Source organism: Drosophila persimilis, unplaced genomic scaffold (genome assembly GCF_003286085.1).
Source record: "Drosophila persimilis strain 14011-0111.01,24,50 unplaced genomic scaffold, DperRS2 tig00000000-arrow-pilon, whole genome shotgun sequence".
Taxonomy (NCBI): Eukaryota; Metazoa; Arthropoda; class Insecta; order Diptera; family Drosophilidae; genus Drosophila; species Drosophila persimilis.
Window position 1 is genome coordinate 2,487,764 of NW_020825288.1, and position 18,746 is coordinate 2,506,509.

At 39.3% G+C, this 18,746-nt stretch overlaps 7 protein-coding genes across 8 annotated transcripts; all 7 read left to right on the plus strand.

Moving 5' to 3' along the window:
* The first annotated feature begins 960 nt into the window (after positions 1–960).
* On the plus strand, positions 961–4,498 carry LOC6595240 (calnexin). 2 transcript variants are annotated; one of them, XM_026988161.1, is made up of 9 exons: positions 961–1,296; positions 1,637–1,969; positions 2,127–2,198; positions 2,276–2,409; positions 2,610–3,198; positions 3,262–3,402; positions 3,515–3,640; positions 3,983–4,219; positions 4,291–4,498. In XM_026988161.1, exons 1-9 carry the CDS (start codon positions 1,159–1,161, stop codon positions 4,336–4,338), a joined length of 1,818 nt encoding a protein of 605 aa, XP_026843962.1. In that variant the 5' UTR covers positions 961–1,158; the 3' UTR covers positions 4,339–4,498. The 2 variants fall into 2 exon arrangements, with proteins under 2 accessions (XP_026843962.1, XP_026843959.1); XM_026988158.1 differs by lacking the exon at positions 3,515–3,640 and adding an exon at positions 3,773–3,904 and having other exon boundaries at positions 962–1,296.
* Positions 4,499–7,579: 3,081 nt separating this feature from the next.
* Positions 7,580–8,254, plus strand: LOC113564891. The gene is made up of 3 exons (XM_026984134.1): positions 7,580–7,609; positions 7,693–8,022; positions 8,093–8,254. Exons 1-3 carry the CDS (start codon positions 7,580–7,582, stop codon positions 8,252–8,254), a joined length of 522 nt encoding a protein of 173 aa, XP_026839935.1.
* A 717-nt stretch (positions 8,255–8,971) lies between these two features.
* LOC113564892 lies at positions 8,972–9,643 on the plus strand. The gene is made up of 3 exons (XM_026984135.1): positions 8,972–9,037; positions 9,091–9,408; positions 9,482–9,643. The coding sequence occupies exons 1-3, from the start codon at positions 8,972–8,974 to the stop codon at positions 9,641–9,643; spliced, it is 546 nt and encodes a 181-aa protein (XP_026839936.1).
* A 1,579-nt stretch (positions 9,644–11,222) lies between these two features.
* On the plus strand, positions 11,223–12,659 carry LOC113564893. Its single transcript, XM_026984136.1, has 3 exons — positions 11,223–11,239; positions 12,077–12,425; positions 12,498–12,659. The coding sequence occupies exons 1-3, from the start codon at positions 11,223–11,225 to the stop codon at positions 12,657–12,659; spliced, it is 528 nt and encodes a 175-aa protein (XP_026839937.1).
* A 440-nt stretch (positions 12,660–13,099) lies between these two features.
* On the plus strand, positions 13,100–13,774 carry LOC113564894. Its single transcript, XM_026984139.1, has 3 exons — positions 13,100–13,159; positions 13,219–13,536; positions 13,607–13,774. The coding sequence occupies exons 1-3, from the start codon at positions 13,100–13,102 to the stop codon at positions 13,772–13,774; spliced, it is 546 nt and encodes a 181-aa protein (XP_026839940.1).
* Positions 13,775–15,069: 1,295 nt separating this feature from the next.
* On the plus strand, positions 15,070–15,643 carry LOC113564896. Its single transcript, XM_026984144.1, has 2 exons — positions 15,070–15,408; positions 15,482–15,643. Exons 1-2 carry the CDS (start codon positions 15,070–15,072, stop codon positions 15,641–15,643), a joined length of 501 nt encoding a protein of 166 aa, XP_026839945.1.
* A 1,477-nt stretch (positions 15,644–17,120) lies between these two features.
* LOC6595239 lies at positions 17,121–18,416 on the plus strand. The gene is made up of 3 exons (XM_026984146.1): positions 17,121–17,186; positions 17,881–18,198; positions 18,255–18,416. Exons 1-3 carry the CDS (start codon positions 17,121–17,123, stop codon positions 18,414–18,416), a joined length of 546 nt encoding a protein of 181 aa, XP_026839947.1.
* Positions 18,417–18,746: the final 330 nt, after the last annotated feature.

Sequence of the window (18,746 nt, forward strand, 5' to 3'; positions counted from 1 at the left end):
CATTTCATTCATATCCTTGTCACTCATTCCCTTTCAAACAATTCAACTTTGGCGCGCAACTCTAGCGATTAACCAATCGACTGGGTCCAAATGTGCAGTAGCCGTATAGTTTATGTTCATACCTTATTTTTTAATCAATCCTCTTAAAAAGAGTCCTTAAAATTAGCCAATATTGTAGGAAATTGATTCCTGAATCTGATTAAATTAAGTGTTCAGTGCTGAAGGTCTCAGCTAGCTGGTAATATTCAACCGAATATCAAAATCGAGGAATATGATTTTCGATCATGGACAGAGCCCATGGTCGACCAGTAAATACACACGCGAATATTCTGACACTTGAAGAGTTATAGAATAGAATAAGAATATGTTGTTCAGGCGAAAGATATCGGGGTTTTTGCTGCAAGTAGAGAGGAAGGATAGGATGCATCCACAAGAAGAATTTACAAACACATTTAGCTCCAGTTGTTGACCTGTTAAAAAAGAGGGCGGTTAAGTGGGTTAAGTTCGTTTTATTATCGGTATATTTAAAACATGTATATTTCGGTATATTTCAGAGAGTCAAACGGTATATTTTATTGTCATGTGAGAGAAGGGGTATGGACAGCAGGCAAAAACAGGCAAGTCAAATTGCAAAGTTCGTACGAACCTCACCTCGCGTGTGCGGCCAATATACCTTGAACACAAAATCAGCTTCTTGTCTCCAAGGCAAAAGGGGTGGACTTTCTCAAGTAGCTAGTAATATTCAAAAACGAGGAATATGTATAATAGAACTAGAATTCGTCAGTATATTTACGGTATATTTTTAGAATGAGACGGTATATTACTTGGGGTCGGACGGTATATTTAATCGAAAATGAAATGTAGCAAATGTGTAGTTACCGTGTAGCAAATAAACAAATTTTTTGTCAGGCAGAAGAAGAAAAGTATAATTTAATTTAGCTGAATTTCAATTAGTCGTCGTGCTAGATTTCGATTCTCGTTTTTTCGCAGCGCCCGCAGTTCGAGGAAATTGGTGAAAAGCAACGCAAGCAGCGACAGAAGACCACAGAAAGCAGCAGATAATTGTGTGTTTTCATTTCTACAAACACGAGAGCCGTGCCGGGGAGGTGGTTGAAACAGCAAAACCAGCAGCAGCAGCAGCCGCTAATCGGGAAGAAAATGCAGTGGAAGTTCGGGGGGAGCAGCGCAGCGCTGGCGTTGCTGCTGGCCTGCAGCTTACTGCTGTCCGTGACAGCCGATGCGGAGTTCGGTGTCGATGCCGACGATTTTGAGGATGGCCAAGTCGAAGATGTTCAGGTGAGAGCGCAAATATCGCACAAATGTGTAGACCGGCGGGGGTAGCCGGTGAGAAAAGTACACGTCAGTGGAAGAAGCGTCTAGAATATTTGGTGAGGGGTGGGCCGGGCCGGTCACCCGTTGTTTATAGCCCCCAATTAACATTTATCTGTCATTTTCCTAAAGTGCCAGAGGAAAACCTCACGCACAACTTATGCAAACCCACCCACCCCCACTCATCCTCCTCCTCCCATTATCTGCCTCTCGCTGGGAAGTGTGTCAATATTTAAGCGACCGCGTGGTCGTCTCTTTTTTTATCGCAACTTCACTTATCTAACACCAAACGTGTCTTTTCATTCAGGAGGAGACGGTCGGCGCTGATGAGGAGCTGGTCTACGAGAGCCCTGTGATCGAGCCCAAGAAGTTCCACTTTGCCGACCATTTCGATGATGTTGAGGAGTCGCGCAAGCTGTGGGTCAACTCGCAGGCCAAGAAGGACGACATTGCCGAAGAGATCTCCAAGTACGATGGCATCTGGAGCTGGGAGTCACCGCAGCGGATCGTCTGGGCGAAGGATAAGGGACTGGTGCTCAAATCGAAGGCAAAGCATGCTGCCATCTCGGCACGCCTCCGCAAGCAGTTCGATTTCAAGGCAGAAAAACCACTGGTGGTGCAATATGAGGTCACACTGCAGGTGCGTCTATCTAGACTCTGGAGATATGCTAATTCTGTGTGTGGATTGCATCAGCCCAGCCTAAGCCTAAGGCTGGACAAATCCAATTAATACTTGTTACTACTGTTCCACCCCCAAATGCCACTCTTTGACCCAATTTCTCCGTTTTGCTTTGCAGGAGGGTCAAGATTGCGGCGGCTCGTACATCAAGCTGCTGTCCGCTGGCAAGGAAACCGACAATCTTAAGTCGGTAAGTTGCCGACCCCACCCACCTCCATGTGCGAGCAGCCCCCGAAAATGTTTCATATTTTCTGTTTTGCTCCGTAGTTCAATGACAAGACACCCTACACCATCATGTTCGGGCCGGACAAGTGCGGGAACGATGTGAAATTGCATTTCATATTCCGTCACGTTAATCCAATTAACGGCACCATCACCGAGAAGCATTGCAACAAACCAAAGTAAGTCGAAGTGCCATGTGTCTGTGTGTGTTTTCTGGGGGTTCATTTGCTGCTGCTGCAGCTGCTGTTGTTTGCCGATAAGCTGGGGCGGCTGTCGGGGGTCTGTCTGTTTATTTTTACCCTCGCGGCATGCGGAACAGCTGCTGGCATCATTCGGTCAATCGGTCATTCACTTTCGCTTTCTCTCTCTCCGCTTGCAGGAACCGGCTGGACGATCTCTTTAAGGATAAGCTCCCACATTTGTATCAGCTTGTGGTCCATCCCGACAACAGCTTCGAGATTCGAGTGGATCACAAAATCGTCAATGAGGGCTCCCTACTGACAGACTTTAAGCCGCCCGTAAATCCGCCAGCACAGATCGATGACCCGAATGACCACAAGCCAGAGTCGTGGGATGAGCGCGAGAAGATACCAGATCCCACAGCATCGAAGCCCAGTGATTGGGATGAGGATGCACCGCCCCAGCTGCCCGATCCGGATGCTGTTATGCCCGAGGGCTGGCTGGAGGATGAGCCCGACATGATATTCGATCCCACGGCCAGCAAGCCCGAGGATTGGGATGCCGAAATCGATGGCGAATGGGAGGCACCGCTGGTGGATAACCCCGTCTGTGAGAAAACCGTTGGCTGTGGCAAGTGGAAGGCTCCGCTGATCCCCAATCCCAACTACAAGGGCAAGTGGCGTGCACCGAGCATTGACAATCCCAACTATCAGGGCAAGTGGTCTCCTCGCAAGATTGCCAATCCCGATTTCTTTGAAGATCTAAAGCCGTTCCGCATGACACCGATTGTAAGTGTCTCTTTTTCTCTTTTTTATCCTATGGAAACACACGCTTATTCCGTTCCGTCTTAGAGTGCTGTGGGTCTGGAGCTCTGGTCCATGTCTAGCGACATTCTCTTCGACAATCTTATCGTCACCGATGATGTGGCGGTGGCCCGTGATTTTGCTGCCAATAGTTTTGATGTCAAGCGTCGCTATATTGATCGTGAATCGGTAAGTTATCTGCCACGCCTCCTCCACCCATAAACAAGCACACACAACAAACACACGCACAGAGAGAAATGGAATGATTTTGCTAATCGAATGCCTCTATCCGCAACGGAAGAAAACCCTGTGGCATCGCCTGATGCGCCGCATGAACTACAAGCCTGGATGGTGGGCCCTGTACTTCCTGTACCTTCTCATTCCGGCCAGTTGTTATATCTTCTATCTGTACCGTCGCGCCAAAGAGGTTGGACGCCTTTGGCGTCGTTTTCTCACTTTTGATCAGAAAACACGCTACACGCTTTAACACATTCATTGCCTATGCACATTTGCACAATTATTGCTATTGCTATTGCTATTTGCCGTTTCCATTTTGTAGGACTCATTCGTGAATAAGGTAGTCGAGCTAGCCAAGGCCAATCCCGTGGTCGCGGGCATTGCCCTGGTGGTCTTTGTCGTGCTATTCGTTTTCCTTACCATTTGGTGTAGATTTGGTGCCGCTAAGAAAGAGGTAAAGTTGCTTACTTTGTTGAGTAAAGATTGGAGATATTTCTATGCATTTCTAATATAATAATTTTTGGGTTTGAAGGACGCTGCCAAACGCGCTGCCGCTCAGGCAAAGAAAACCGATGAACCACAACCCGATGAGGCACCCGAAGAGGAGGAGGAAAGCGATCCATCGTCTGAGAGAGCTGCTGGCGATTCCAGTAAGGAAAGCACGCCGCTGTCCGCTAGTCCCAAGAAGAATACAAAGTCTGATTTAGAGGATAATGTTGAGACCAAGCCGGAGGAGCCGGAGGGTTCTGATGAGCCCGCACAGACTGAGGTGGGTCTTTGCCCTTGATGCTTTAAAATACATAAAATTGGAAATTAATTGTACTTTTTATCTTTCGATAGCAACCTACCACAAAAACTACACGTAAGCGCGCAGTGCGCAAGGAGTAAAGCGGATCAACAGAAAAAAAGAACGTTTTGAACAGAACCTAACCCATTTCCATAGAGCAAACGGCAACTAAAACTTCAACAACAGCCAATATTTATTTCAAACATGATTCGAGGTTCAACACATCCCACACTCCAAAAATACACACAACCGTACATATAATCGTTTTTGTTGGTTGGCCCTGCAATCTGCCAGTTTCAAGGGCAGTCCCCAAATTTAGTACTTTAATTTATGTGTGGTAGTGTAGTGAAACTTTATACATACGTACTTGCTGCATTATCGTTGCATTTCCAAGGTGTGTTCTCTTTCCCTTCCGCATCGTGAACACTCGCTAATTTCATGTTTGTTTCAAAACACTGCATCCCATGTACACGCTTTTATTCACGTTTTGAGCGCATAAACCACACAACTAGACAATTGAGGGGAAACAAACAGGATAGGCAAAGGCAGTCCAGCAGACAAAGAATGAACTAAATGAGGGCAAAGGAAAAGAGGAACATCTATTGCAAACATCTAGTTTAATATTATGTAATTTAAAAACAGACAAAATTTAATAGTATGATAGTTATACTCAAGTTTCCATTTTCATTTGTATCGGATGAAAGTCTGCAGCGAAAAGAATAAATAAAATAAAACTAAATGTCAAATAACCAGCAACGAATGTTTCCACAACCAATGCACAGCAGCTGCGCCACAGGACTAAAGGCAACAGGAGTATTGTCGGACTTCATTCAACCACCAAATGCCACCGGTTTAGCATTCCTACGCCCCACCATGGATGCCCCTGGGTGTTCATTTAAATATATCAACCCCTTGTACATTCGCTTGGGGATCTAGATCAGATACGAATTGGATTTATGCTTCATGGTGCGTGCGGCGTCAACTAGACCAGACCAAACCAAACCAGACAGACGCACCACAGCCGCTACATTTGTGTGGTTTTTACACATTTTACAAAATGTTTTCCATTATTCAGTTGATTGGTTTAGTGGACCTCTCCAGCCGCCCAAAATAATCAAATAAAATCCGTTTAACTTCAATTTGCGCAAACAAGATGGAGGAGGCACGAGCATCTGTTCGCCGGCATTTTAAATGGAAATGGAAGGAAACTCTCTTGCCAATCCATTTCACTGATGCTCCTGCGATGACTCTGATAAAATCGCCATGTGCATTTGGGTTTCGTCTCCTTTTTTTGTCGCTCTCTGGATGATTCAATTCAATTTCCTAAGCTCATAAATAACCATACTAGTCTGTCCTTTGTAATGGAATTGTTATGACAGGCCCAAAGTCAATTTCAATTTGCATACACGCAGACACAGGACATTGAAAATTAGATTTACAGTATGTCCGTCCGCCAATCTGATGCGAGTACGTCTCCAGAAATCTCTTCGATTGCCATAAACTGGGAAGCAATTCAATAAAAAGATTAAATGATTCGCCACCACGATGATGCCCATCGCTGGTCGCACTTAAAAGGATTAACATTTTGTGACCTCACTGCAATGATATAAGGGTAAGTTCTGGGTTGGGGTTGTTCCCATAATTCATGCATGGATAAGGGCTACAGCTAAGTACTCCCCTTTGCTCTCCACACACACATGCATCTGCACCGGCTGTTACAGGAACCCCCCAAAAAGGAAAAAAATACAATTTAACTGCGTAAGCATTTCGCTATGTAGATAAATATATACTTTAAATGCAAACGGCGTCCATGGTTTTCAAAATTTTCAAGTCCTATTTAAACTAAAACTACACGAATCGTTATACGGTTATACTATTATTGTTTTCTTTTTTTTTATACCCGATACTCAAAATGAGTATTGGGGTATATTAGATTTGTGGTAAAAGTGGATGTGTGTAACGTCCAGAAGGAATCGTTTCCGACCCTATAAAGTATATATATTCTTGATCAGCATCAATAGCCGAGTCGATTGAGCCCTGTCTGTCTGTCCGTCCGTCCGTCTGTCCGTCCCCTTCAGCGCCTAATGCTCAAAGACTATAAGAGCTAGAGCAACGATGTTTTGGATCCAGACTTCTGTGATATGTCACTGCTCCAAAAATATTTCAAAACTTTGCCCCGCCCACTTCCGCCCCCACAAAGGGCGAAAATCTGTGGCATCCACAATTTCGACGATAGGATAAAACTAAAAACTACAGAATTGTAGAAGATGACTATATCTTCTAGAGTGCAAAATCTGAACCAGATCGTATAATTATTACAGCCAGAATCACGAAAACAATTTCACTCTTTCTCGCTCTGTCTCACTCTAACACACAGGTTTCATGGTCGGTTTTGCCAATTGCAAAATATGAGTTCAAGGATCTCAGAACCTATAAAAGCCAGAGCAACCAAATTTGGTATCCACACTCCTGTGATATCGGACCTTGACCGTTTCCTGTCCAAATTTCGCCACACCCCCTTCCGCCCCCGCAAAGGACGAAAATCTGAGGCAACCACAAATCTCAGAGACTATTAAGGCTAGAGTAACCAAATTTGGTACACACACTCCTTTAAGATGTCACTATAAAACGTATATCTCAGAATTTCGCCCCACCCCCATCCGCCCCCACAAAGGACGAAAATCTGTTGCATCCACAATATTGCAGATTTGAGAAAACTAAAAACGCAGAATCATAGATAATGACCATATCTATTAGATTGCTGAATCTGGATCAGATCAGATCATTTTTAAAGCCAAAAGGAACAAATCAATTTGCAGTGGCTACGCAGCGCCCGACGTCACGCTCAGACTCATTTTCTGTCTCTCTCGCACGCACTCGATGTCGTGTCGTTAAATATTAGCGGCGTCTGCCGGAGGAGAGCCATACTGACTTAGTATCGGGTATAACCGTAGAGTTGCGGTGTCCGCAGCAACTCACAACGTTCCCCCTCGTTCTAAATGGAATTGGTAATTCCAGAGATCTTAAAATAAAAAATGTCAGTTGTACATTCAAAGAAGGTCTTCGAAGTAAAAACAGAAAAATTTTCTATAAAAAGTAATGATTTATTAAAAAAATAATAATAATTATTATTCGATCTCCTTAAATTCAAAATGTGCTGAAGATCGGACATATTGATAATTCGTGTAAAACTATATATGCAGTGATTTGTGTGTTTGTGCTCAGTTAAATAACAATTATATAACAATTATAAACAAGTTAAATGACTATGATGAAATACATTTTTCATATAAGACGTGTTGATCTATTTCGAATGCTAGTTTTCAATCGAGAGCGAGAACCATGCGGTCCGCACTGATGCTCTGTACTTTTGTTGGACTCTTTATAATATTGAACCTAATCGTCAACGTAAATATTTGAATTATTATAGTCCAACGAAAATGTATTAATTAAAGTCAAGTTTTCAGGATGCAGTCGTCTTTAAGTTCACAAACTTCATCTGTGAGAGCTACAACAAATCCTTTATAGTGTTCAACAACTGTCGCCTGAAGGCAATCAATCGAAATAAAGTTATTCTCAATATGATTGCGACTATATTGCACATGGCCAATATCATTACGATACATTGCAGGATTTTCAAAAAGGCAAACGGCTTTAAACCCTGGATAATTGACAGAACAGTTGATATCTGTCGGTTTATGCGAACCGGCTACGACCCTTATTTGAAAATAGTCTTTGGTCTATTTCATGATTTTTCCAACATGAATCATACATGTCCGTATGTGGTATGTTTCTAAAATTATCGCTTTCATTGGTATATATTTATTAACTTTATATTGTATAATTATTTCCAAGGGACATCAAATTTTAAAGGACTTTTATCTGAGACCTGAACTTCTGGGGCTTCTCCTGCCAACGGGCGATTACCTACTGTCCTTGCATTGGATCTTTGGCAAGAACACAGTCGATACAAATGTGAGTTTTTCTTTCGTAGAGGACCTCCTGAAGAGCAAATAAAACATATAGATATAGAGGTTTCCCTGGTTGTCAATCCTTTAAAATCTAACTTTTTTGTTTTATTATACGATATCGTACAAATTTAAACATTCATAAATCAAATTACACAACGATTTACTCATGTAACTCATTCATGAGAAATTAGATTTAAATTAGATTAGATTTAAAAGGGGTATCTTTCAAATGATCGGTCCAAACTGATGTTTTGCGAAGCTATTGGATTCTATATAACGTACATATATCCCAATTACATCAGCTGCAAATTAATAAACCAAGCTTTTAGGATGCAATCGTCGAACGTCCTCTGCTAAAGCTACATCAAAATCTGGGCACTCTATTTCTCCACAATAACTCATTTAGTATAAAATCCTTATTCTGAATAGTTCCTCTTCAGAGATCTTAAATTGTAAATGATAGTTTTACATACGAAGAGGGTCTTCCGAATAACAAATAAAAAATTATCTTTCAAAGGTAATGATTTATTAAAGAAATAATAGTGATTATTATTCGATCTCCTTAAATTCAAAATGTGCTGAAGATCGGACATATTGATATTTCGTGTAAAACTATATATGCAGTGATTTGTGTGTTTGTGCTCAGTTAAAAAACAATTATATTACAATTAAAAACTAGTTAAATGACTATGCTGAAATACATTTTTCATATAAGACATGTTGATCTATTTCGAATGTTAGTTTTCAATCGAGAGCGAGAACAATGCGGTCCGCACTGATGCTCTGTACTTTTGTCGGACTATTTATAATATTGAACCTAAGCGCCAACGTAAATATTTGAATTATTATTATCCATTGAAAATTAATGAGTCAAGTTCTCAGGATGCAGTCGTCTTTAAGTTCACGAACTTTGTCTGCGAGAGCTACAACAAATCCTTTATAGTGTTCAACAACTGTCGCCTGAAGGCAATCAATCGAAATAAAGTTATTCTCAATATGAATGCGACTATATTGCATACGGCCAATGCCGTAACGATGCATTGCAAGCTTTTCAAAAAGGCGAACGGCTTTAAACCCTGGATAATTGACAGAAGTGTTGACATCTGTCGGTATATGCGTACCGGTTACGACCCTTATTTCAAAATAGTCTTTGGTCTCTTTCATGATTTTTCCAACATTAATCATACATGTCCTTTTGTGGTATGTTTCAAAAACTATCGCTTACATTGGTATATATATATTCTTAACATTATATTTTATAATTATTTGCAAGGGACATCAAATTTTAAAGGACTTTTATCTGAGACCTGAACTTCTGGGGCTTCTCCTGCCAACGGGCGATTACCTTCTGGCTTTGCATTGGATCTTTGGAAAGAACACAGTGGATACAAATGTGAGCTTTTCTTTCGTAGAGGACCTCTTGAAGAGCAAATAAAACATATCTCTGGGAGTCCCTCGCTGTCAACCCTTTAATTGTTTTATTATACGATATCCCAAAAATTTAAAAATTCACAAATCATATTGCGTAAGGATTTATGTTTGTGTTGTGTTTCCATGTATGTACGAGTATGAACATAATTATCTATTAACTTACTTATTCGTGCACAAATAGATTTTTCACATTTTTAAGAAATCGTTAGTCACTTTCAAATGTTTTTTTTTTCAGTCAAGAACAGGAACACTGCTTATCCTCCAAATTTTAAATATTTATTTATTAATATACAAATAACATTGAGCTTAAACTAATACTAAATACAAATAATAAGTTACAAAACCAACCAATCCATAAGAACAATTATTAGCGAACCTATGTATGTTTTAACATAGATTGTCCTTCGAAATAATTGTAACCTCTAATTAAGCTATCTTCATAGCGACAAAGTTTTTACACCGTTGAACCCCTCAGATGACCAATTAATCTGCATACATACACACATTACATTACTTAATAAAACAAATTAAATTCAAATTATTTACATTAATTTATGTTACTATTTTTCTTGAATTTTTAATAATAAATATTTAAATCCAGAAGTTTTTATGGAGCAGGACTGTTTTAAAACTATTCTTCCTCTGGCAGCTATATTCCAGTCAGACCATCAAACCCTGGAGCATCACATCCTTTCACGGAAAAGGATAAGGCCCCGGCTTAGGCATTGTTGTAATGTGCCTTAAACATGGCGCCCAAAGAGTTATTTAGTTTCCCTCACTAAAAACACCTCGATATTGCAGGATTTTAAACTTGACATACCAACTCTTGTAGGTTATCTACGAAATGTGACAATGATTCATGGGAGAAGACTATGTGTTAAAGTTCGATGAGCTGGCTTGCAATCTGAACAAAAGGGTTCCATAGGTGCAAACGGACAGGCAGACAATTCTGTATCGGTTCGCCTATTCATGCTGAACAAAAATATACATATATACACTGTATGGGATTGGTGATGCTTCAGTCTATACGTTAGGCACTTTTCCCTCATTTGGTAATAAGCTTTTATAAATCAGGAGTTTAAAAGGTAATTCAGGCTATTGGGACAATGTGTCCATTATTATTACTAATACACGTCCTCTTGTTTTGATTCAAACCCCTACAAATATATCTAAGCTACTGGACTAAGCTTTACTTATAAAACAATTATCTTTCAATAGTAATAACTTAACAGTCTCAGTTACCTTCGCCGACATTTATTTTACTCGCAATTTCCATAAAGCACTACAAATAATCCTAATTATCATCATCCTGTCACTCAGACCCATTTGAACTCATCGTCCCACCAGGACTGATTACCCTTAGTCCCAACAGGACTCATGGTCCTTCCTGGACTTATCGTCTCACAAAGACTGATTGAGGTGTTAGTCTTAGCCTATTTTTTAGCTTAGTTATTTTCGGATTTAGTCACTGGAGTATTTTGTTTTTCGATTTTTTTAGATAAAACTTAATGTGTTCTGACGAGCAAAACTCAGAAAAATTTCAACTAGTGAAACATCTACCTTGATTCGGCACTACCTCGACAATGATTCAGAATCCAACGTGAGAGAATGAAACATATAAACAAGCTTTGCAAAACCGTATATTACATGGTCCTGAACATCGCTTCTACTCAACTACTCAACGCTTTTTTAACTCATACCTCCTTGTGAAAGGCTTACGAGCGTCGTCTGCGAGAGCTACAATAAATTATGCGTAGCAAGCCATAACTGTCGTCTGAAAGCGATCAGTCGAAATAAAAATAAACCAATCCAATAGTATTAAACTTCATATTAAGCATTCAAAAGGGAAAATGGCTACACATGTTATAGCATAAGCCCTGTCTATTTGACAGAATAATTGATTGCTTATGGTTTTTGCGAACCAGGTCAGACCCAGTTGTGAAAATAATCTATAGACTATTAAAAGACTTTCCCAATGCATATCCTTCGAGTCCGTATATGGTATGTTTCCAACATTGTCAACCGGCGATTACTTGCCGTTTCTGTGGAGGAGCTCTGGCATGAGAACCCCTAAGGGTATACAAATGTGAGTTTTTCATTCGTAGAAGACCTGCTTAAAGATCTTCTGAAATGCTAATAAGTTAGTTAGTGTGGAATGTTCGTGTTTTGATATTTTTTTTTTTTCGTAAAAACAATTATACTGATGTTTGTGGGCAGCTAAAATAATTAGGGTATTGTAAGAATATACATATGTATAAGAACACATCAATTTTATGACTCTGCCATGCGGAACTAATTTTCATATAAAAGATGAATTATTAACAATATTATTTTTCAATCTAGAGCAGGATGCGGTCCGCACTGATGCTCTGTGCTTTTGTCGGATTATTTATAGTACTGAACCTAGGCGTCAACGTAAATATTTCAATTATAATAGTTCATCGAAAATTAATAAGTCAAGTTTTCAGGATGCAGTCGTCTTCAAATTCACGAACTTCGTCTGCGAGAGCTACAACAAATCCTTTTTTGTGTTCAACACTTGTCGCCTGAAGGCAATCAATCGAAATAAAGTTGTTTTCAATATGAATGCGACTATACTGCACCCGGCCAATGCCATTACGATACACTACAGGATTTTCAAAAAGGCAAACGGCTTTAAGCCCTGGATAATTGACAGAACTATTGATATCTGTCGGTTTATGCGAACCGGCTACGACCCTTACTTCAAAATAGTCGCTGGTCTCTATCGTGAGTTTACGAATATGAATCATACATGTCCGTATGTGGTAAGTTTCTAAAACTGTCGCTTCCATTTTTGTATATATTAATTAACTTCATATTGTATAATTATTTCCAAGGGACATCAAATTATAAAGGGCTTTTATCTGAAACCTGAGCTCCTGCGTCTACCCTTTCCATCAGGCGATTATCTGCTGTCTTTGCGATGGATCTTTGGCAAGAACTCAATTGATACAAATGCGACTTTTTCTTTCGTAGAGGACCTCCTCAAGATCAAATAAAACATTCGATGCGCTCTGTTGTGATCATCTGTGCTTTAATCGAATTTTTTGTAATATTGAACCTATCGTAAACGTCATGCTTTTCAAGGGGAAATCAATGTGCGAAATTTTGAGGGTGTTGTCATCTTCAGGTTAACGAAAGTCGTCTGCGAAAGCTAGAATGAATCATCGGTGGTATGGCAGTCAAAATAAAATTATACTCGTACTCTGTTTGAATGCGGCTATATTGCACGCATCCCGTAGTTTATGATTCATTGATTGGTATATTCATATTTTGATATTTGGTTCGGAAAACCATTACAAAGCTGTTTGAGCACAGCTAAAATAATTAGCAAAAAACAAAGTAAAGCGTAATATCAATTTATTGACTCCGCCATGCGGAACTAATTTTCATATAAAAGATGAACTATTTCAAATATTATTATTCAATCGAGAGCAGGATGCGGTCCGAACTGATGCTCTGTTCCTTAATCGGATTATTTATAATATTGAACATAAACGTCAACGTAAATATTTCTATTATAATAGTACTACGAAAATTAATAAGTCAAGTTTTCAGGATGCAGTTGTCTTTAAGTTCACGAACATCGTCTGTGAGAGCTACAACAAATCCTTTTTTGTGTTCAACACCTGTCGTCTAAAGGCAATCAATCGAAACAAAGTTATTCTCAATTTGAATGCTACTATATTGCACACGGTCAATATCTTTACGGTACGTTTCAAGCTTTTCAAAAAGGCAAATGGCTTTAAACCGTGGATGGTTGACAGAAGTATTGATGTCTGTCGGTTTACGCATACTAGCTACGACCCTTACTTCAAAATAATCTATGAACTCTATCGTGAATTTACCAACATGAATCATACATGTCCGTACGTGGTATGTTTCTTAAACTATCGCTTACACTTGTATCTATTTATTAGTTTTATGTTGTATAATTATTTCTAAGGGACATCAAATTTTAAAAGGGTTTTATCTGAGACCTGAGCTTCTGCGACTACCCTTTCCATCAGGCGATTATATGCTGTCCTTGCGGTGGATCTTTGGCAAAAGCGAGAGCCCAACAGGAGATACAAATGTGAGTTTTTCATTCGTAGAAGATCTCCGGAAGGAATGACAATTTTCTATGCAAGCGTTTGCCGATTATGCAAAACACATGATGTTAATAAAGCAACCAAATATAACTAAATAAATAATTATAAAATAATTATTGTATGTTCTTTCATGCGAAAACAGTCTTTTATATACAGTTAAGGTATCGGAAATTGAGCGGAAACAATATGGTCCCACCTGACGACCTGTCCTTTAGTCATAATTATTAAGGCAGCAGCCGGAAGGAAGCGTTTCTGAACAATTAAAATATCCAATAAATTTCTAAGGAAAAGGATGCGATAATTATTGAATAATTTGAATAGTTATTATAACCAGAAAACAAAAATAATTTCCCCTGCATAAGGTCCGCTTTATCAGTCTTTTTCTCGTCCGTTGCGGGTAGGGAGATGTAGCGCACGGTGCGGTAAGGAAAAAGCTGGTCATTAGAAGAAAAGAGCATAGAACAAGTTACACAAATCATACATAATAATCACCTGTTGATGATGATCTACTTCGATCCGAACCTACATTTTCTATACTTTGCAATATAAATGACTAAATACATATGTACAAATAATTTTTTAATTTCTGATCGATTTTCTCCAAAGCTCATTGGACCAGAAAGCCAATATTTTGGCATATGTAGATTAAAAAATTAAGTTATAGACTTGAAATTGAGTACAGTTGATTGAAATGCTATATATATGTGTAAATTTCAGACCAATACGAGCACGCCCACCCCCACTGCCTATATAACATGAAGCTTTTACTAATTGTTTTTGTATGTAGATGCATTATTATTGACACATTTATTTAATGAGTATTTGGGTAGTATTTATATGTGTAGAGTATATGGGCAGTGTTCAATTTGCAATGTATCGATCATGTATCATGAAGAACTCAGGAGAACGCTATACAAAAATCAACATTAATAGTCTATTAACCCTGCTTATCTATGAAAGTTCATGTTCAGCCTATGAGCCAGTGAAGCGATCGTTATTTGATACGAATGCGAGTTTAAAATTAGACAAATTTTCGGAAATGCAAATTGCACAAAAAAGTCTATGTATTAGTCAGTGATTTGTTGACAGTAAGAGCAATTAATGCTTTTTTCAATATGTACATAGCAATTTAATGAATCCTTCATGCGGAAAAATATTTGGCATAAAAGGTCTCGTTTGTCTCATTCGAATGTGTTATTTTTCAACCAAGTGCTTGAACGATGCGCTCTCTACTGATCGTCTGTCCTTTAATCGGATTATTTCTAATATTGAATCTGAAAATTAACGTTCGTATATCGATTAATCTAATCCAGTGCAAATGAACAAGCCAAGTTTTCAGGATGCAGTTGTCTTTAAGTTCACGAACTTCGTCTGTGAGAGCTACAACAAATCATTTTTTGTGTTCAACAACTGTCGCCTCAAGGCAATCAATCGAAATAAAGTTGTTTTCAATATGAATGCGACTATACTGCACCCGGCCGATGCCATTACGATACGATGCAGGCTTTTCAAAAAGGCAAACGGCTTTAAACCCTGGATAATTGACAGAAGTGTTGATGTCTGTCGGTATATGCGAACCGGCTACGACCCTTATCTTAAAATAGTCTTTGGTCTCTTTCATGATTTTTCCAACATTAATCATACATGTCCTTATGTGGTATGTTTCAAAAACTATCGCTTACATTGGTATATATATATTCTTAACTTTATATTTTATAATTATTTGCAAGGGACATCAAATTTTAAAGGACTTTTATCTGAGACCTGAACTTCTGGGGCTTCTCCTGCCAACGGGCGATTACCTTCTGGCTTTGCATTGGATCTTTGGAAAGAACACAGTGGATACAAATGCGAGTTTTTCCTTCGTAGAGGATCTTCTGAAAAGCAAATAAAGCCTTTCTCTGGGATGACCGTATCAACATTGAAAAAAACGCGACTATCTTTATGTCCGATAAAGAAAATAAATCATTGTAATAATACAACGAAAAAGCCAAAATTATAATAAGCGGAACGTGCTGGATCCGTGCAATCCCAGCCGAAAATTTTTGTTTTCATCGGTATATTCCTAAAATTCGACTTCAAGTGCAGAATGTTCAGTAGTACGTTGGGGGTTTTCTCACTTACTTCATGGATGGATAAAGACCTCAAGGGTTGACCAGCTAGCAACTGCACCGGCTGGTCCAGGCAACTCCACCCCCAAAATGGAAAACCGCAACCCAACCCGTTGCCTAGTGAGTAAGCATTATAATTTTATTAAAAATTTTTTCGTTTTGTGAGCAGACAATGAATATGGGAGCAGGAGCAGACACAGGCGATGACGGCACAGAGGTCGTATCCGAGGCTGAATCAGTTTAAATTTGTTAGAGGGGATATATGGCTGGGACACTTCGGGTAGTTCCCCAATAGTATGGGGTAATGCCAATCGATGCGTAAGCTAAAATACTAAACCCTCATACGTAATTTTATTGCAGAAGCAGACCCCAAGTCCTCGTAGAACCAGAGGCATCATCTCGAGGTTTCCCCAAGGGTTGAACGTTGGTTCATGGTGAAATTTCTGCGGCGAGCACCAGTTCTCCTCATTATCCATTATTTTGGGCAGTTCCATGAAATTAAGTCGGGCATTATCTGATCAAATCCTTGCTAATTTCACATTGGCATGATGACAGGATATTTCCCGTCCATCCAGTGCAAGAATTTATTGCAGAGCATTGCATACTCGATTTCATCACAAAGATTACGTGCGGGAGATAAAAATGTATATTATTGGTTTTCGAACTTGTGCAGCATCCTTAAACTTCTGCCTCCTGACAGTTTTACTGGCTATTTGAGTTTTATTTGATGTGGATATTGCTTTTGTTGATTTCATGCAGCGATAATAGTCGTATGACCACACAACAATAACCATTTTCCACTTCAAGGCACCCAGAAAAAGGAACAAACAGGTTCCCCAGTTCTGAATTCTATTTCCATTAACTTGAATAGAAGCAAATCTTTAGGGAATTATTCCTAAGTTAAAGGAGAGAAATAAATGGCTAAGCAAACTGTTTCTGCGATTCGTTTGAAATATGTACATATTTCGAGTATTAAACCAAATTACAAATTATTCCTAGTCGCTAGCACATTCCATGCTCTCCGGCTGTAGGGAAATTTTCATTTGTTTTTGCTTAGCTTCTCTCTCCAACTGGAGATTTGCATTCTCTAATGCTCTCTAATGAAAGGGGGTTTCAAATGGGAAGTGTGATGAACAGGGGAGTGAGACGGTTAAAGGCCGAGTAAGAGTTAGATGACTGGGATGTTTGATATCTCAGACTTGAAGCTGGAGCTGGGATCTAGATCTCTGAGACTATAAAAGCTAAAGGAATCAGACTCATGCCACGACTATTGCCTGGCTCATCTGAGATGTTCAGCCAATCTATTACCTCCACTGGCGCGGCTGTAGGAAAGCAGAAATATTAAAATTGCTTCCCAAAACGGCGGGCCATCATGAATTTTTTATATCCGATACAAGCAAAACACAGGATGTAAATAAAGCAACCACAAATCGAATATAAATGAACAAAAAATTATAATAATCTTGTAATTGTATAACATTTCATTGAAATATTAGAATTTATGCCAAAATATCGGCCAAAAGCCAAAAGCCAAAAGCCAAAAAAGCCAAAAGTACTCGAACCTATCCAAGTCGATTTTATTTAGAATCATTTTTAAAAGGCTATACAGAAATCAACATTAATAGCCTATCGACCCCCCTCATCGATAAAAGTTTAAGTTTATGAGCCAGTGAAGCGATCATGTGGTACGAATGCGAGTTTGAAATTAGACAAATTTTCTGAAATGCAAATTACACAAAAAAGTCTATTAGTCAGTGATTGTTAACAGCAAAAGCACTTAATGTTCTTTGCAATATGTTTATAGCAATTTAATGAATCCTTCATGCGGAAAAATATTTGGCATAAAAGATCTCGTTTGTCTCATTCGAATGTGTTATTTTTCAACCCAGTGCTTGAACGATGCGCTCTCTACTGATCGTCTGTCCTTTAATCGGATTATTTCTAATATTGAATTTCGAAGTTAACGTTAGTATATCGTGTAATCTAATCAAGTGCATGTGAATAAACCATGTTTTCAGGATGCAGTTGTCTTTAAGTTCACGAACTTCGTCTGTGAGAGCTACAACAAATCCTTTGTAGTGTTCAACACTTGTCGCCTGAAGGCAATCAATCGAAATAAAGTTGTTTTCAATATGAATGCGACTATATTGCACCCGGCCAATGCAATTACGATACGTTGCAAGCTTTTCAAAAAGGCAAACGGCTTTAAGCCCTGGATAATTGACAGAACTATTGATATCTGTCGGTATATGCGAAGCGGCTACGACCCTTACTTCAAAATAGTCTTTGGTCTCTTTCATGATTTTACCAACATGAATCACACATGTCCGTATGTGGTATGTACTTAAATCTATAGGTCATACAACTTCATATTGAATTCATTCCATCCTAGGGACCTCAAATTTTAAATGGCTTTTATCTGAGACCTGAGATGCTGCGTCTACCTCTTCCAACGGGCGATTACCTGCTGGCTTTGCATTGGATCTTTGGAAAGAACACAGTGGATACAAATGCGAGTTTTTCGTTCGTGGAGGATCTCCTGGAGAGCAAATAAAGCCTTTATCTGGGATGACCATAACAACATTGAAGAGAACGCGACTATCTTTATGTCCGATACAAGCGATGAGCGAAGAAAGAAAATAAATCAATCTAATAACGGCATGGTGCTTTCCAACGAAAAAGCCAAAATTATAATAAGCGGAACGTGCTGGATCCGTGCAATCCCAGCCGAAAATTTTTGTTTTCATCGGTATATTCCTAAAATTTGACTTCAAGTGGAGAATGTTCAGTAGTACGTTAGGGGTTTTCTCACTTACTTCATGGATGGATAAAGACCGCAAGGGTTGACCAGCTTCATTCCATTACACACAACGGCTGGGCACTT

What these genes read in the sequence shown, in the direction of transcription:
- LOC113564894 (XM_026984139.1), top strand. Translation starts at nt 13,100, where the DNA reads ATGCGGTCCGAACTGATGCTCTGTTCCTTAATCGGATTATTTATAATA. An exon ending in TTATAATATTGAACATAAAC is followed by an intron (nt 13,160 to 13,218) that starts GTCAACGTAAAT and finishes TCAAGTTTTCAG; the next exon opens with GATGCAGTTGTCTTTAAGTT. An exon ending in ATCATACATGTCCGTACGTG is followed by an intron (nt 13,537 to 13,606) that starts GTATGTTTCTTA and finishes ATTATTTCTAAG; the next exon opens with GGACATCAAATTTTAAAAGG.
- LOC113564896 (XM_026984144.1), top strand. Translation starts at nt 15,070, where the DNA reads ATGAACAAGCCAAGTTTTCAGGATGCAGTTGTCTTTAAGTTCACGAAC. An exon ending in ATCATACATGTCCTTATGTG is followed by an intron (nt 15,409 to 15,481) that starts GTATGTTTCAAA and finishes ATTATTTGCAAG; the next exon opens with GGACATCAAATTTTAAAGGA.
- LOC113564893 (XM_026984136.1), top strand. An exon ending in ATCATACATGTCCGTATGTG is followed by an intron (nt 12,426 to 12,497) that starts GTAAGTTTCTAA and finishes ATTATTTCCAAG; the next exon opens with GGACATCAAATTATAAAGGG.
- LOC6595239 (XM_026984146.1), top strand. Translation starts at nt 17,121, where the DNA reads ATGCCACGACTATTGCCTGGCTCATCTGAGATGTTCAGCCAATCTATT. An exon ending in TTACCTCCACTGGCGCGGCT is followed by an intron (nt 17,187 to 17,880) that starts GTAGGAAAGCAG and finishes CCATGTTTTCAG; the next exon opens with GATGCAGTTGTCTTTAAGTT. An exon ending in ATCACACATGTCCGTATGTG is followed by an intron (nt 18,199 to 18,254) that starts GTATGTACTTAA and finishes ATTCCATCCTAG; the next exon opens with GGACCTCAAATTTTAAATGG.
- LOC113564892 (XM_026984135.1), top strand. Translation starts at nt 8,972, where the DNA reads ATGCGGTCCGCACTGATGCTCTGTACTTTTGTCGGACTATTTATAATA. An exon ending in TATTGAACCTAAGCGCCAAC is followed by an intron (nt 9,038 to 9,090) that starts GTAAATATTTGA and finishes TCAAGTTCTCAG; the next exon opens with GATGCAGTCGTCTTTAAGTT. An exon ending in ATCATACATGTCCTTTTGTG is followed by an intron (nt 9,409 to 9,481) that starts GTATGTTTCAAA and finishes ATTATTTGCAAG; the next exon opens with GGACATCAAATTTTAAAGGA.
- LOC6595240 (XM_026988158.1), top strand. Translation starts at nt 1,159, where the DNA reads ATGCAGTGGAAGTTCGGGGGGAGCAGCGCAGCGCTGGCGTTGCTGCTG. An exon ending in GCCAAGTCGAAGATGTTCAG is followed by an intron (nt 1,297 to 1,636) that starts GTGAGAGCGCAA and finishes CTTTTCATTCAG; the next exon opens with GAGGAGACGGTCGGCGCTGA. An exon ending in AAACCGACAATCTTAAGTCG is followed by an intron (nt 2,199 to 2,275) that starts GTAAGTTGCCGA and finishes TTTGCTCCGTAG; the next exon opens with TTCAATGACAAGACACCCTA.
- LOC113564891 (XM_026984134.1), top strand. Translation starts at nt 7,580, where the DNA reads ATGCGGTCCGCACTGATGCTCTGTACTTTT. An exon ending in CACTGATGCTCTGTACTTTT is followed by an intron (nt 7,610 to 7,692) that starts GTTGGACTCTTT and finishes TATTAATTAAAG; the next exon opens with TCAAGTTTTCAGGATGCAGT. An exon ending in ATCATACATGTCCGTATGTG is followed by an intron (nt 8,023 to 8,092) that starts GTATGTTTCTAA and finishes ATTATTTCCAAG; the next exon opens with GGACATCAAATTTTAAAGGA.